This window comes from Pleurodeles waltl, chromosome 3_2, assembly GCF_031143425.1.
Source record: "Pleurodeles waltl isolate 20211129_DDA chromosome 3_2, aPleWal1.hap1.20221129, whole genome shotgun sequence".
NCBI lineage: Eukaryota > Metazoa > Chordata > Amphibia > Caudata > Salamandridae > Pleurodeles > Pleurodeles waltl.
In genome coordinates, this window is record NC_090441.1 from 3796127 (window position 1) to 3812772 (window position 16646).

General features: G+C 48.8%; 1 protein-coding gene across 4 annotated transcripts in view; it reads right to left on the minus strand.

Annotated features, from left to right (window-relative positions):
- MYO19 (myosin XIX) overlaps positions 1–16646 on the minus strand; it is a 270205-nt gene that overhangs the window by 81962 nt on the left and 171597 nt on the right. For all 4 annotated transcript variants that reach the window (XR_011201978.1, XM_069226540.1, XM_069226541.1 and 1 more), the window contains one exon: positions 2851–3020. Coding sequence is in view for 3 of the 4 variants with exons in the window: in XM_069226540.1 (XP_069082641.1) it covers positions 2851–3020 (170 nt within the window). In the remaining variant the exon portion in view is untranslated. The remainder of the gene's footprint in view (positions 1–2850; positions 3021–16646) is intronic.

Genomic DNA, 16646 nt, shown 5'->3' on the forward strand with positions numbered 1-16646 from the left:
TTGCAGGTCAGCAGGGCCACTCTGGGGGTGGTTCTTCTCTGTCCTGAAGTCCCTCGACTGGTGCTTGGTCCTTCGAGAGTCCTGAGTGGACTTTTCTTCAGGGTGTCCAACGTTGAGAGTCCAATACCATGGTCTCAGCCACTGGAAGTCGCAGTGCCACCAAACTTGGCACACTGGCAGGGTTTGTCCTCCTGGTCTGTTGGGTGGAATTTGGTCAGGCTGCTGTGTCCGGTTTGTTGGTCAGTGGCTGGTCAGTGAAGTGGACTTCACTGGTTTTTTGTCTTCAGGGTGCTGGGAGTGATGCCTTCACTCAGAGGGAAGTTCCTTGTTATTTTCAGAAGGCTGGAGGTCCTCTGGGGTTTCTTAGGCTCTGTCTGTTGTCCAGTCTACCCCTTAGCAGCCACTCCCGAGTCCTGGGTGCAGTAGGCAGGGTTTTACGCCTTTTACTTATGCAGAAGGACTGCTGTTCTCGAGCCTTGGGTCTTCTTTGTCGCTGGCCTTCTTGTGTCAGTCAAATCTGATCTGCAGGTTTAGGGATGCCAACTAAATACTGCATTTAGTGGACGTAAAGGGGAGTACCTGATAGTGGCCAATGGGCCAACTACTTTAGGGTGGCTACACCCATTATGTGACCACTTCCTGTTGGAAGAGGTTACACTCCTAACCCTGACTGGCAATTTCCCTGCCATCCAAGATAGAGGATAATTAAATGGAGGGGTCACCTCACCTGCACCACACTCACTTGCCACACCTGGGAGGTGGTGCAGGCTGAGGGGGGGCCACTTCTCCTACTCTAAGTTTACCTGCTCAAAGTAGGGGGGGATGTTGGTCAGCCATCTGGTGCAAACAGCAGATTCAGAGATCAGATTTCAAAGGTGGTAAAGCCTTTGAAGCTGACCACTGGGTCCGAGTGCCTGCCTGTGGGAGGAGGTGTAACACCTCCACCCAGGAAAAGTTTTGTGTTCTGGTTCCTGAGAACAGTGGCTCTCACCCCAGGAGTCAAGATGTCTGTCTGGTGGTGGTAGGCTGGTAAAAAACAGTCAGCAACTATGCCAGGGCTGTGAGGTTTTGCCTCTAAGGTGCCCTCTGGGTACAGGTTATAATAAACCTGTCACTGGCATGAATGTGGGTTTATTATTCTGAGTTGTTTGACACCAAACAATCCAGTATTCAGAGAGGCCATCATGTAGCTGAGGAATGTATAAGGACCAGTGTCCAGCACATGTATTTGCTATGGCTTCCCTGTACACATATTATGTATCAAGGTTTTGTAAAGACACAGTAGGGGCATATTTGCTCATGAAAACATATGCCCTCACATGTATTAGAATGCACCCTGCCTTAGGGCTGTGAGGCCTGCCAGATGGGTGACTTGCCTATAGCACAGGCAGTGTAAGTGGACAGGGCACTCTTTGTGAGTGCCATGTTGAGTTTGCAGCCTTTAAGTACACCTTGTCATGCACTTGCAATGGCAGTCTGCATGAGGCTGATGTAGGGCCTCTCAGAGGGGCACAATTGATGCTGCAGCTCTGGGGCCCTCTTCAGTACCCATGCCCTAGGTACCAGAGGTGCTATTTACTAGGGACTTACAAGGGTGGCTGAAGTGCCAATACATGGTATGGTTTTGGGGAAAGATATCCGCCCTGGGAACCTGTTTAGCATGGGCATAGGGCACTTACAGTTAGAAACCACAACATTTTCCAAGCAAAAGGTGTGTGTTTCAGGGGGAGGGAGATTCCATGTGAAAAGAGACACTTCTCGCACACACATGCCCAACTCAATAAATCCTGCATCTTCAGATCTCCCACAGTCTACCTGTACATCCTCAATTACAGCTAATCTGTCTACATTTATGCAAACCAAGGAGACGGCTTTCTCCTAAGGGTATGGATCCTTGAAAACGTATGGTACCATTGTGTTTAGTGCGTGCAGAGGTATCCTCTCCACATACATTTGCCAAGATCTTCAGTAGGACTGACCAATAGAATTTTAAAGAAAAATGTCACAGAAAGCTGAGATCCCCTACTTAGCTACTATCTTGTTTGCTGGAAACCCTAGCACTTAAGGTGAAATTGTGACAGGATAAATGCACTATCTCTTGTACAGACAGAATTCATTTTTGCAAACAGGCAGTGTATTTTCAAAGCTATAAATAAAGATGCCCAGTCTGAAATGTGAAGAGAAGAAAGACCCAGTGGTTTTTATGATTAAAACCCTTTGTTTCTCCTCCAGAGAATATGGTCTCCTGCCATGCCATAGAAAAGTCCATTATATACGTAAGTCTTCAAACTCCTGGGAACAGCAGAAAAAACACCCCATTTAGAAGACAGAATGAACCTTTTCGGATAACAGCACTTTACCATCTTGGCCTATAAGGCATGTTAAATGTCAGAGCAGAAACAACAACATTAATCCTGCTTAAAACATTTTATATTGGGAAAGACAATGGAAATTCTTAATCTTTAGATTGTGCTAAATACTAAGGGGGTTATTCTAACTTTGGAGGAGTGTTAATCCGTTCCAAAAGTGACGGTAAAGTGACGGATATACCACCAGCCGTATTACGAGTTCCATAGGATATAATGGACTCGTAATACGGCTGGTGGTAAATCCGTCACTTTTCCGTCACTTTTGGGACGGATTAACACCTCCTCCAAAGTTAGAATAACCCCCTAAGACCTTCTCTTACTGTGCTTGCATTAACATGCATGTAATCCCAAAGAAAGAACAAAGGTGCAATGAATAAATGTGAAAAACTGATCTTTCTTAATTATTTTTGTCTCCACTCAAATATTTTTCAATTCCTGTTACAAATAACTGACCAGACAAAGCTATAATATAAATACATACCATATTATGCGTCATGAATACTTTGGTTTTTCCGCAGTGCACCAACATGTTGCTAGATTTTGTCTCTGCTTTATTGTGGAACGAGGAGAAGCCGCCGTGCCCAAACAACACATTTTCAAGGATGTCATGAACAATGCATACATTTTCACAATTGCCTTCAGCCACCGTAACTGCCAAATAAAAGAATTGTTACACCAGAAGGACAGTGTTCAAACTCAGGAACAGAATTGATCATTAGCAAACATGGTGTTGAGAGATTCAAAGTCCCTACCATTTGACTTGCCACCAGAAACATCCAGACAGAGACTCAAGTTATGGCGTTGATAGTAAAACAGGGAAGTGATGACCACTGGACTCGACCCATTTCCACTTGATGGTAGGCACTGCTTTGAAAGGTATTCTTTCCATTTAATTGGCTTTTTATTACTTATCATTTACTAGTCTGGTGGAAGCAATGTCAGGATATACACACCTTGCACTTTAAACACAAATTAAATAGAATATTAAATTGTATTACTTTGAAAAAAAAATGCACTGTGCTCTTAAGCCCTAAATTGACATTTTTATATCAGATACACTGCCTTGAAAGTTGTCTACCAGTTCAAGTTTTCAGCAGCAAGCAGATAGTGACCCCCTGAACACCAAGCTCTGCTCAGCTTTTCTCAGATAAGAGTTTTGGTGTATTTTTTTTTCCTCACAGTTTTGTTTCCATGGGTAAAATAAATAAAGGATGCTCTTTGCCTGGCAATTAAATGAGAAGAAAATAATTTACTTACCTGTAACTGTAGTTCTCCAGTATTGGAATCATTCATAGACATGGTGGTTATGGGGTAGATGTAGTCGATGATATCGTCGACGAGGCTGTCATCAATGGTGATGATATTTTTGCAATGTTTTATTTTTTGTCAGAAGTAACCTCTGATGTTAAAAGAAGTGATTTTGATGTCTTTCCGAGATAAACTTCCTTATTAGCTGGTGTTGAGGGCTCACAATAGACCTTAAAAGGATCCTACTTTTTATGTGGCAAAATCTCCTTTCCATGAGATTGTTTTACTCCCTTCCCGAGATCTTCCTCTCTTGTGGGATTTTATGGTATGTGAAAAGTCATCACTTTTTTCCTGAGAGACTGGATGTTCTTTTGATTTCAGTATTTGTAACCATGAGAGGAGTCTTCCTTCCCTGTCCTTTAGGGTTTTCTGTGAAAACGTTCTACAGATTTTGCAATCTATAACTTTCTGTTCTGGATAGAGACAGTAAACATTCTCTCTATGAGGGTCCTCAGAGTGTAGCCTCTTTTTGCCACAGGTGTTAATTGGCTTAAACAAGCCTTTCCTTGGAGATTCTGACATGGTTAGAGTGTCCTAGGCTGCACTGATATGAAATTTAAAGCTGACCGGAGAAGAATACTGCTGAAAATAGTTGTTGGGAAGAGAAAACTGAGCCGAGCTCAGGGAGACTCCCATCACCTGATGTGTAGTAGAAAATCTGAGGAGGGGGCGTGGCTTCGGGCATCAAGATGGCGGTCGCACTCTGAGAGTGCTCTGGACCCCTCCGTCATCCGCCCATAGTTAGCGTGGTCCAAGGGAGCTGAAAGACGCCGTTTCGGACACCCCTGTGACCCTGGGTCTCGCGGGGGTCGCGCACGGCAAAAAAAAAAAAAAAACGGAGATCCTGCATTTTATGCCCGCGCGGAGATCGGGCCGATCCCGGGAAGGGAAAACAAGATGGCGACCGCGACGCGCCCGGCTGGGCCGAGGCCAGGCCGATAGCTGAGCTGATGGCGTGCGCAGCAGGCTGAAAGAAAGGAGAGAGTCCCTGGGGGGGCCTGGACCGGGCCCCGGCGGCGGATCCCTGTGGCCGGGCAGCCGAGGAAGAAGGCACCAGGTGAGCGGCCCCACCCTATGCATTGACCTGCGGGTGCAGGCCGGGAGGCCTGGACCCCCCATCCATCCTGCCTGGCCTGCGAGACGGAAGTGAAGCGGCCGGGCGAGGACGGGAAGACCGCCGCCGCTGCTTGTTCCCCCCGCGGCCCCCTCCTGGTACGTAATAGGGGCTGGGGCCATTCGGGGGGGCGGGACTCGACTGGAAGTCGGGCGGGTCCGCCCGGGAGGACGAAGACACTACCCGGGGCCCAGGAGTGGAGGAGAAGGAAGGAGAGGGGGTCGACGAGTCGTGAAAACCCCCCCCCTCCCCTGTCATTGCTACGGTGAAGGGGACAGGCAGTGGCCCACCTCCGGACCCCATTCAGATCTCCGTCCGGAGGGGGTTTGCCAAGACCCACACCAAGAGCTGGTAGCAGACCAGGATCCGGGAGGTGGAGACACACACCCCAAAACAGTCTGAACTTTAAGGCCTCGAACTATAGACAATTGATCCTTGTCGAGACAGATCTGAGAAGTAGAGGCCAGCGTGTGGCGAAACGGGCCCTTTACGGAAACACCAGATCCTGGGTGTGGTGAGACTTGAGCCCGGATCTATGGTGAGTCCCTTTCGCCTAGGCAGAGGGTGAGAGGAGGGGAGCTACCGGATGGGAGCCAACGATCAGGTCTTTCAACGGTACCGGCAAAAGATGCTTCCACAGGGCCCAAGAGAGAGTAAATTAGTCCAGACGACGCCCCTGAGACAGTGACACCCCACCGTCCCTGCGCGGAGCGGCACAGCGATACCTTCCCTGGTCCAAGACACCGGAAAGCAAATTGAAAACCTGGGCTTGAAAACATAAATACAGGGAGTATGACACACCCGGCCGCCGCCCCGGGCACCACGATGGGAAAAGACAAGGCGAACAAACAGCCTCCACCCTCCCAACAAAAAATCGATCAGTTCACGACGACGACGGGCCAGCGGGGAGAGGGAGACACAGCCAGCGGGGGTCCGACCCTGGACGGAGTGAGCGCCATTCTCCAAGCTATTCAATCATCGCAGGCAGCCGTAGAAACCAAGATCGGAGAAGTACGAGTGGATATGGGCCTCATCAGACAAGACCTTAGAAATGCAGTAAACCGAATCACTGAGGTGGAATCCCGAGTTTCCCAGAACGATACTGATTTGTCTGACCTCAAAATCAAAATGGCCCAACTGCAGACCCGAACCAACGAGCTTCACCGCCGTGCAGAGGATGCTGAAAACCGGACAAGACGCAACAACTTACGCTTTATCGGCTTCCCCGAGGGTATAGAAGATGACAAGGCCTCCGAGTTCCTAGAGAGATGGATCAAAACGTGGATGCCGGACCAATCCCTCTCGCCCCTGTTCGCAGTTGAACGAGCCCACAGGGCACTCGCACCTCGCCCCCCTCCGGGCGGCCCGAAGCGCCCAATGATCGCACGATTTCTTAATTTTAAAGACAGAGACAACATCCTTAAAGAAGCGAGGAGGTTGGAAGATCTTCAATGGGAAAATCACAAAATCCTAATTTTTCCGGACTACACCAGAGAGGTCCAAACCCACTGCAGGTCATATGAGCAGGTTAAGCAAAAACTCAGGGCAATGCAACTTTCGTACATGCTCCTCTTCCCTGCTCGCCTCAAACTTCTCATGGCTGGAAAATGAATACTTCTTCGAATCACCTGAGGAGGCGTGGGACTGGCTGACGGAGGAGGGCATCGGGGCCCGGAGGGGTCCCCCGGGGGCTGCCGGGAAAACCCCTTGTATCGTACCCCCCTCTTCAGAAGGGCCCCGGAGGAGCAGGCGACGCACCAGATCTCGGAGAGGTAGGCGGAAAGACCTGAACACTCCTGCGGACGGCGAGACGGCCCAAGACTCAGGCTCACAGACTGAGATCACAGCAGACGCTCTTCCGGGGCCTCAGACACCGGCCCTAGTGACAGAAGATGGTCGCCTAAGTCAATCTCCGGTGCTCAGCTGACAAGTCGTGTGCGGCCCCCTCGTTGGACGCGGGAAGAGACTGGCCGTGCCTGATGTGCTCGGGCAGGCCCCGGTAGGACTGCCGTTGACGACACCGGAGACATTCTAAAGTATGGTGTTGAATGCTCGTTTTGCGACCGCTAATTGCAATTGATCCGAAAGAAAGGAGGGGTCCATCACTCCACCCCAACGACAGCAATGCTGGCTGTCTGGTTTTGGTTGGGTTTTTGGGCGACAGATGCTTCCGGGGTGGGAGTATGGGGAGGGGGGGAGTTTCAGGGGGGGGGGGGGGGAGTTTGAGTTGGGTTTAAAGGGCTACGAGTTAGTCAGCCTGGTTTGTAACTTTAAGATTTCGCCAAATTGTTTGAAATGGTCGTCCCTGGGTTTACACCCGCACACTAAATCTTGCGTAACACCTACACACCTCACGCTTGGCCCTCGATGACCCAAGTCCTTTCCTGGAATGTAAATGGCCTATTAGACAAGATCAAGAGATCAGCAGTATTCCACACTCTCCGTAGATATTCCCCCTCCGTGGTCCTCCTCCAGGAGACCCACCTCCTGGGATCCAGATGCCATATGCTTGCGCGAGGAGGATATGATAGAGTATACCACGCAGGGTTCTCCAGAGGCTCTAGAGGGGTGGCTATCCTACTACACCGATCTTTACCCATGGTGATCACAGCCACGCAGTCCGACCCACAGGGTAGATTCGTAGTAGTCACAGGGACTCTTCAGGGGCACCCGTTAAACCTTGTATGTGCCTACGCCTCTCCAGCGGGGCTTGAAACCTTCCTACTTTCGCTCCACCGAGTGACCTCAGGACTTCCCCAAGGGACCACCCTACTGGGAGGCGACTTCAATGCGGTCCTTGACCCAACTCTGGACATATCTGGGGAAATCACCACCAATAGATCTCAGAGAGCCTCAGCCCTAAGCAATTGGGGGGAAAGCCTCGGCCTGTGCGAGGTGTGGCGCACCTGGCACCCCAGAAAGCGCCAGTACACGCACACGTCCGCGGCCCACCAGACGCAATCCAGAATAGACCTTGTGTTTATGCCCGCTCTGGACTTCTTAAACATCACCGGGGCAGAGATTCTCCCCCGAGGGGTCACGGACCATGCGCCAATACGTATCCGACTAGGCGGAGTAGACCCCACCAAGCGGCCTATGTGGCGCCTGAACGCTTGGCACCTGCAGGATAAAGATTACACGCAGGAGCTCAGGAATCACCTCAGTCAATATTTTGAACTTAACGTAGGTTCGGTTCAATCCCCGGGAATAATATGGGCCGCTTGTAAGGCTACTCTTAGAGGGCACGCCAAATACATTCTTCGGTCCCGTGAGCGAGACCAGAACTCCCAGATCTCTGTAATGGAAACCAAGGCCCTAAGACTGGAACGCCAGCATGTGAACTCGGCCTCGGCCTCTACCATGAGGCGACTGACTAGGGTGAGAGAGGATATCAAACATATGATGCTGGAGTCGGCCAAACACATGTGGAGAGCCTCAGCAGCCCGAATATATGGATGGGGGGATAAAAACGGGAAGCTGCTGCACTGGCTAGCCACCCGCCCCATGGCTGACAGAATTATACCCGAGATCCTAGAGGACTCGGGCTCCCTTGTTAAAACATCTGCAGAAATTGCACATAGTTTCGCCTCCTACTATACGCGTCTATATGCCAAGCACCCACGCCCCCCCATTGAGAGAGAGACCCCACTACTAAACGATATTACCCTTCTGAGGGTGTCCCCAGAGGCGAGAAATAGATTGGAGGAGGCCATTACCCTTGCAGAAATTGGCAGTGCAATATCCAGCCTGGCAACGGGCAAAACCCCAGGCCCGGACGGCTTCCCAGCAGAACTATATAGTAAATACAGGGACATCCTGGGTCCCCACCTACTTAACATGTACCACGAAGCTGAAAACCAAGGCCGCTTCCCCACTGAGATTGACCAAGCGACAATTGTGGTGATCCCCAAAACCCAGCCCCCTTCACGACACTGCTCAGCGTACCGGCCCATCTCGCTCCTAAATGTCGAAATTAAGGTACTCTCCTCGATCCTTGCCTCCAGACTAAAAGAGGTAATGCCCACTCTGGTTCACCCTGACCAATGTGGCTTCATGCCTACCCGTAGTACCAGGCACTGCATCAGGCGGTTACATCTGGCTTTGGCGCACCGCAAAACTCTGTCACACAAATACTTGGCACTACTTCTACTTGATTTTGAAAAGGCCTTTGATACGGTGGATTGGTCTTACCTCGAACAGGTCCTGCATAAAAATGGGCTCGGACCGAAATTCAGAGGATTAGTGAAACTCCTATACTCTAATCTGACTGCCCGAGTCCGGGTGAACGGAGTAGTCTCCGACCCGTTCCCCATTGGCCGTGGAACGCGACAGGGATGCCCGCTATCCCCTCTACTTTTTGCGCTAGTAATAGAACCCTTGGCGATACTACTGAGAAGCGACCCATTGATTGAGGGCTGGCACTGGCCCATCGGTTCGGAAGACCGAGTGGCATTATACGCAGACGATGTTCTCCTGTATATCTCCAACCCATCCAAAAGCGGCCCACGCGTCCTAGAAATCCTGAGACTTTTCGCAGAAGCCTCAGGACTGATCCTGAACCCAGCCAAGTCCCTGCTAGTCCCCCTACACCGCTCTCGCGACTGTATAGACTGGCAACGAAACATCCCAGTTCGGAGAAACAGCTTCAAATACCTAGGAATACATATCTCACTTCTTCCCGAGTTAGCGTGGGAACTTAATATCACGCCACTAACAAAGAAAATCAAGCTCGACCTCCTGCGCTGGAAGGTGCTCCCCCTGAATCTACTTGGCAGAATAGCGCTGTACAAGATGATGATCCTCCCCAGGCTCCTATACCTCCTACAGAACTTCCCACTTCCCATCCCCACGAAATGGTTCAGAGAGATGGATTCCTTAGCGCGCCAATTCATATGGGGCGGAACTCGCGCACGATTGTCACTTAAAACATGTCAGAGGGACATATACGAGGGGGGCTTAGGCATGTCTAATATCCAATACTACTATCTAGCGATGCATACACTTGTAATTAATGACTGGGTGGTAGGTGGTTGGTCAGACCCCGCATACAAACTAGAACTACAAACAATGGGCTACACACAGATCTTCGGCACCCTTTATGGGAATCCGATCCCTCGAGATACCCCAGATGTAACCAAAGTGGTACTACAGGGATGGCGGATGGCTCAGAAAGTGACGGGGTGGTGGGGACGCCTTACCCAACAGACCCCGCTATGGCACGGGAGGCAGCTGGAACATGTGGCAGGCCTGGAGGGCCTTCAGACCTGGGACAACATAGGTATCTCCACTCTGGGTGATATCTGGGAAGGGTCACATATGCGGTCCTTTCAGGACCTCCAGAAACAATACGCCTTGAACAAGACCCAGTTCTACCGATATCTTCAGTTGCGCCATGCCCTGCTAGTCCACGTACAGACTGGGGACATCATCCCCAAGCATAGCCCCATGGAAGCCAAGGCTCTGATGGGAAACCTGGGCAGAGGAGGGGTTTCCCAGATATATCGCACCCTAACTACCGTCGCGGCGGGCCCCCTGGGAGGACTTCGCAAGAGGTGGGAGGATTGGGTGGGTCCCATGGAGGACATGGATTGGACAGAAGCACTGATGGCCCCGCGCTCTCTTACAATGGCCACTCGCCTCCGATTAATACAAACCTACTTTCTGCATGCCGCAAATATCACGCCCGACAAACTGCACAGAGCGGGCCTCCGCTCCTCGGCGGAATGCACACGTTGTGGGAGCCCCACAGCTGACTTCTTCCACATGGTATGGGCATGCCCGATAATAGCGGCCTACTGGGGTGCGGTTGTGCAGGAGATTTCTGGGGTCTTACAGGAGGAGGTGGAGAGGTTGCCAGTGCCCCTCCTCCTGGGGGTCATGGGTGACATTGGGCTGCGAAGATCAGACCGGACCTTTTTAGGGGTGGCATGCCTGGTGGCCAAGAGGGATATAATGACAGAATGGAAGGCAAAGAATGCGCTGACACTGATTAAGTGGAGACGGGGGGTGGATTGGTGTGCGCAGCGTGAGAAACTTATATATGAGGCCAGAGGTTGCTTAAATAAGCATAACAAGATATGGGGAGGTGGGAGGGCACGGCAGGCTTTTAGGTTTAAAGATTGTATATTGTATGTATCAACAAGGTGTGGGGGGGACCTAGGACTCGACCATCATTGTTTAAATGCCCGTTGGCATCATGTTGATTTGTATTTATTACTGTTTTCATGCAAAATCAATAAAAAATTATTTATCAAAAAAAAAGAAAATCTGAGGAACTGGAGCCTCTGTGGTGAAGGAGCTGTCGCCTGATTGGTCAGTGGATAATTTTGGTCCTTTTTTTTTTTTTTTAAAGAACATAGACAGGCTATTAAGTTAAGTTTTGCATTCCTCTAGCGGCCTATTGTTTTAATACACTCTACTTGTTATGATACCGGAGACTCCCACTTCGACGATCAGGAAGGATTCTAGCATGTGAATCTATGAAAGTTCCAATACTGGAGAACATAACTAATCAGTGTGTTGTGTTAACCTGAATGTCACACTGTCTAGGAGTGCTCCATGTGTGAGAAAATGTTCAAGACGATATCAGGAAGGTATTCACCTCAGAAATAAGGAACATTTTAAAGTCTACAGGAGCTGATGTTTCCAAGTCAGTGTTTCTGAGAACAGCAGAGACCCTGTCCAACATCAATCTAGGAAACGGTGCAAAGGAAAACATCAATTATGCCATGACAAAAGCATGATCGTTAAGTGTTCAACATTAGAGAGATCAATGGAGGTTTTTTTTTTGTCAACATCATGTAGATGTGTTGGATATCAAACGAAGGACTCACTCGATATATCAGGCGCTCAATGTGGTGGGCGTCACCATCAAGCAGGCACACAACAACCAGACCATCAATGTCAAGAGACGCGCTGTTGAGGATGTAGACCAAGTTTGTTATCTACCTCATTTCAGCAGCTGACAGACGAGAGAGGCTCAAGAATGACATACTAACATGCCATGAAGGTCTTCCAAAAGGGACTACAAATCTTTACATCATTCAATGTTTGTCAAGCTAGATCTTTCTTAATATGCAAAACAACGTGTTGCAGAGCCCCTCCAAAACCACAGAAACCACTACTCCCAGGCCATGTGAAACCAGCACTGAAGATATTTTGAGAATGACTACACCAAGGATTTAAACTCCTTGCTTAGCCGAGAAATAAAATTACTAAACCAGCACCCTGTGTTGGTGAGATCAGGCACCTAAAGTGACTAGTCATTCAGCACTAAGGAAATGCTTTATATTGTCAACAATGTCTTCAATACCCCTGATGCCATAGGAATCATAGAAAGGAAAATGTGTAGCACTTCAGCAGCTAGTTCCATAGACCTTCTAAGGAAAGTGGATCATGTAATGTGGAAAACTGTGTAAAGATATTTGAATATTCTACCCAGAGACGAAAAGCAAGACATCTAAAAAAATGTTAACTAAAACACGCTCAAGTCTAATCAGGGTCATTAAGGCTGCTTCAGACATTTCCAGCATTGCATACATCATAATTCGGTTACTGCCACAAAATTCTCACCCTTTAATTAGTTTGGCTCCGATTAGCAGGAATGGAGACAGACAAGTAACAGCCAATAATTTACTTGCCACCTACAGGAAAGACGCAGTCAGAGGAACATAGAGAGGACAAACACATGAAACGAACAAGGAGCATCAGTCTTCTTTCGATTGTCGGTAGAAATGCCTACAACCCCAAGCATCACCCGTGACTTCCTCAAACGGAGAAGGCCTCCCAAACCCAACAGTAATACATCTGTGCCCACTTTCAGCTCAGGGTACGGTAAGGAGAAGGACCTGCCACTGACCCAACTGCTGTCCAGTAGTCACCAACACATGTCTTTTGCAGTCTCTGGATACAATCTGGCAGATGTTGTGCCCACTGGGGTTTGACGTCCCACTGCAGAGCCCACTTGTGCCTCCCAGTATATTTGGCTAGCAGGATGCAAGAGGCCAACACTACCAAGGACCTCAGAGTCATCTGTACTGACATCCAGGACCAAGGCCTAAACACCGGATGCTCTGCTCCAGCAGAAAGGCACGATCTACCATATCTGGACCTGCTCTGATAAATCGGAGTGTCTGCAAAATTGTCAGCTTGATAGAGAACCCCAATGATGTTAGAATGTTCACTGTTGACTTGTGGTGGAATGCAACAGTTTGCGGCACCCCACCTTCAGACAGTGAATGTAGGGGAAGACTGGAATCCTGACTTCAGAAGGTGTTTTGCAACCACCACCATCACAAAAAATACTCTTGGCCTACCATGTAACACAAGTAGCGCCTGTGGGCCTACAGGAAGGGGTTATGGAAATGAGCATCCTCCAAGTCTAAAACCTCCATCCAGTCTCCAGGGTCCTATGCTAGAGTGAGTATCTTGAATTTGTCCTTCTGCAGACAGGATTTGAGAGGGCGAAAATCCAAAAGAGGACGAAGGCCTCTGATCTTCAGCACAAGGAAGTAGCGGGAGTAACACCCAATTCCTACCTCTGCATCAGAAACACGTCTACAACCCTTTCGGCAAAAGGGCCTGCGCTTCCTCCTGTAAGATTCACAAATGGTCCTCTGTCAGCTGCCTTGAAGGCGGTGAAAGCTGTGGGAGTGTAGAAAAGCAAAGCAAGAACATAAGCCAGATGGACAATGTGGAGGACACACGTCTATCATGATAGCCTGCCACCATTGAAGGTAATATTGGATACTTCATCTGACAGGGTGGATAAGTTCTTTTAAGGACACACTAAATCGGTTATTTTTGTGGAGGAGTGAGGGAGATGGGGTTTGCACGGAGGGTTCATAAGGTCAGATTCAGGAGAAGTGCCCAGCCCACAGGCATCTTGAATCTCTTCATACATCTGAATTCATGACAAAAAGATTGTTTAAAGTCTGGGCCCTACTATGTGATTAGGGCAAAGCATCAGAGTCTGAAGGGAGGCAGATTCTGATAGGACTAGGGAATGGATGATTCACAAAAGGGAGCCAGTAAAGTGATAAATATATGCTGAAGGCCTCTATCCTGCTGCAACATTGAAGAGTTTGGAAATTCAGGGTGCTCTGATGGAGATCGGGAGTGAGCCCCAAAGGCACGTTGACACCCTTGCACCCTCTGTGGAAATCAGGAGTTGCAGGAAGGGGCAGATTCCTGCTTTATTTCTTTACCCAAAGACTGAGTGCAATGATGATCTGTTCCTGAAACTACTTCAAGAGTGGGACTTCCTTTTTTACTTTAACCGCTCAAGCCATAGCGTCTGGCGATGTAGAGCTTGGCCTTGTGGTCCTCTATTACCGTATGGTTCATCGGGCTGCAGTTGTCTCAGGCAGTGCAGTCCTTATATGACCCCAGACACCACAAACAGTTTCACTATGGTCTATCACAGATAATGGTTTGCCATAGTCACTGCACTGTTTAGACCCTGTTGTTTTTGGGGGTGATATTTCCCTTTCACAGGGGTAATGTTGTTTGAAAGGTGTGGTCAAAGACCAGGGAAAAGCTCAGGAAACAGCATCTGAAGGCGCAGAAAGAAAGGAATGGACATCAGAGTGCATGAGGGGCACTTACATGCGGCTCTGCTTATCACTTCTTCAGCAGGACAAGGTCAGCGGAGAGCTGTATGATGCCTCCTACAGGCATGCAGAGGTACTGCTTTAAATGTTTCGGGGTGCAGTCTGACTCCTGGGGAATATTCAATCACAAGGTGAGGATCAAAAGCGAGGCTGTAGCACAGTTGCCAATGAAGCGCTCCAGTGCAAAGACAGTTTTGTCTCCAAAAACCCTGTGCAGTGAATGGTCACTACAATGTTGTGCATGGCTCAACCGCCATTGTCTGTTGTGTCAAGACCAGCTCCCAACACATACTTAGCCATGTGCTGTCAGTCTTGAATTGTTTGAGGAAAAGCATTCCTAAATTAGTCTGGAATGGCCGGCAAGATCTCACTGGCCATACCCCAAAGCAAATGTGTATAGGGTCCAAGTAGGCAGACAGCACTTCGGGACCTCAAATCCAAACTCATGGAGTAGAAGACTTTCTCCAAATGTGTCAATGCACTTCAATTGTCAATCTGGTAAAGCAGTGGGGAAAGTGTTAGGCCTAACTTTGCTACTGGAATTTTAAACTACCAGTAACTCAAGGATTAGGTGCTAAATCAGAAAGGCCGGTTTTCCTGGGCAGGCCTATTACACCTAGCCACAGAGTGACATATTGGGGGAGCCAAGAACAACTAAGATCAGGTCACCAGCAATGTGTTTGTTAAAGCTTCATTAAGGGGGGAGGAAGGGCTCTGAAGTAGGAGGCCCAGGTTTCCGTCAGCGGAGTTGTCTTAATTTCTGTAGTGGGTAGCTGAAGATCTAGCACTTCTGCTGCCCTCCAGGATACTACCCCAAAAGAGGCACTCTTCATTTTGGGAGGCCCCAGTGAGATATCCGCTCTGTCCCAGGTGAAGTATTTAGGCCACTGCCATCCAGCCCGGCATCACTGTAATGAGGGGGGAGTAAATTAGGTGCCTCCTTCTTGTCATCCTTGTCCTGCGGGTCACTCTGAAAGCCCTAAACAGATATGAATCCAATAAAGCTTCCAGCATATGATAGTTTTGGCTTTGAGGAAGAGAGTGGGAATCTTTCAAAGATGGGGGCTGCATCGTGATTATCTCACAACTGGACGTAGGCCAGATGAGGCTATCTGCAGGGAACAGAAATGCGCATTGAATCCAGATTAGATACCACTGGATTCAAGGCCAATGCCGGAGATATGTGGGATATATTAGGCCTTCATTGCAGGAGTGGAAGCATGCGCTGATGCCAGTCAGAGACTAGGCAGGGCCCAAAGAGGTCAGCTAGGGCAGGCCCAGTGTCAGACATCCGACTATTTGCCCCACTAGTTCCACAGATCTAAAAGGCTGCTGGCAATGTCAAGAAAAACTGCACCATTGCATCTCTGAAGGCCTCTATCTGCTGCGGGATCTGCAACAGCCTGGGCAACTCACAGGGACAGCCTCGGAGGTGGATCTGAGTTTCGCAAGTTTCCTTTGAGTGCAGACTGTGTGACTTCAAAGAAAAATTGACAGGACTCAAATGAGCCCTACTTGGACTTCTTGCATGTGTAGCGAAACTTGTTTCTCAGTTTATTAGTCGATTTACAGGAAAATGATGAATTAGAAAAGAACAGAGATACGTTGAGAGAGGAAGCTTGAAACTTGGAGTATTACCTGCCTAGTTTTGAGTGATCGGGGACATACAGTTTTATCTCTTGCTTCCTGGCAGCCGTCAGGTTCACCAGGGAGGATGTGTTGCAGGACTTTGAATCATGCTTCCACCCTAGACAACAGTGGCAGGTGTTGTAAGGATCTGTAACAAGTGTGTGCTCCCTTCAGTTATAGCACAGTTTGAAGCATGTAGCCTTCAGTACAGATATTTACCTAGCACACTGTCTGGAAAAATGGTTAAATACTGACAAAAAGTTTTTTTAATGAAGCACCAGATCAACATTGAGGGGTGTGGAGATAAAAAAGGAACTGATGTCATTACACAGGTGTGATACATAAATACGGCTCTATGACATCACTTCTATGGGGTCTGTGAGGCTGCACTGGAACCAACTGGTGCCACCTTTTGGCATGCACAGACAATTACTAAAAAATAAAAAGGCTCTAGAACCAAGTGTGGCGCCTGAGCAATTAAAATGGTGAGGAATCTGCAGTCAGACGTGTATGCAAGTTGGAATATTTTTTTTATGTATACCGAATAACAAGTATAGCTACATAAAATGGTTAGGCTAAGGTCTAGGTCTCCGGATGTAGGTACTGTATAACATT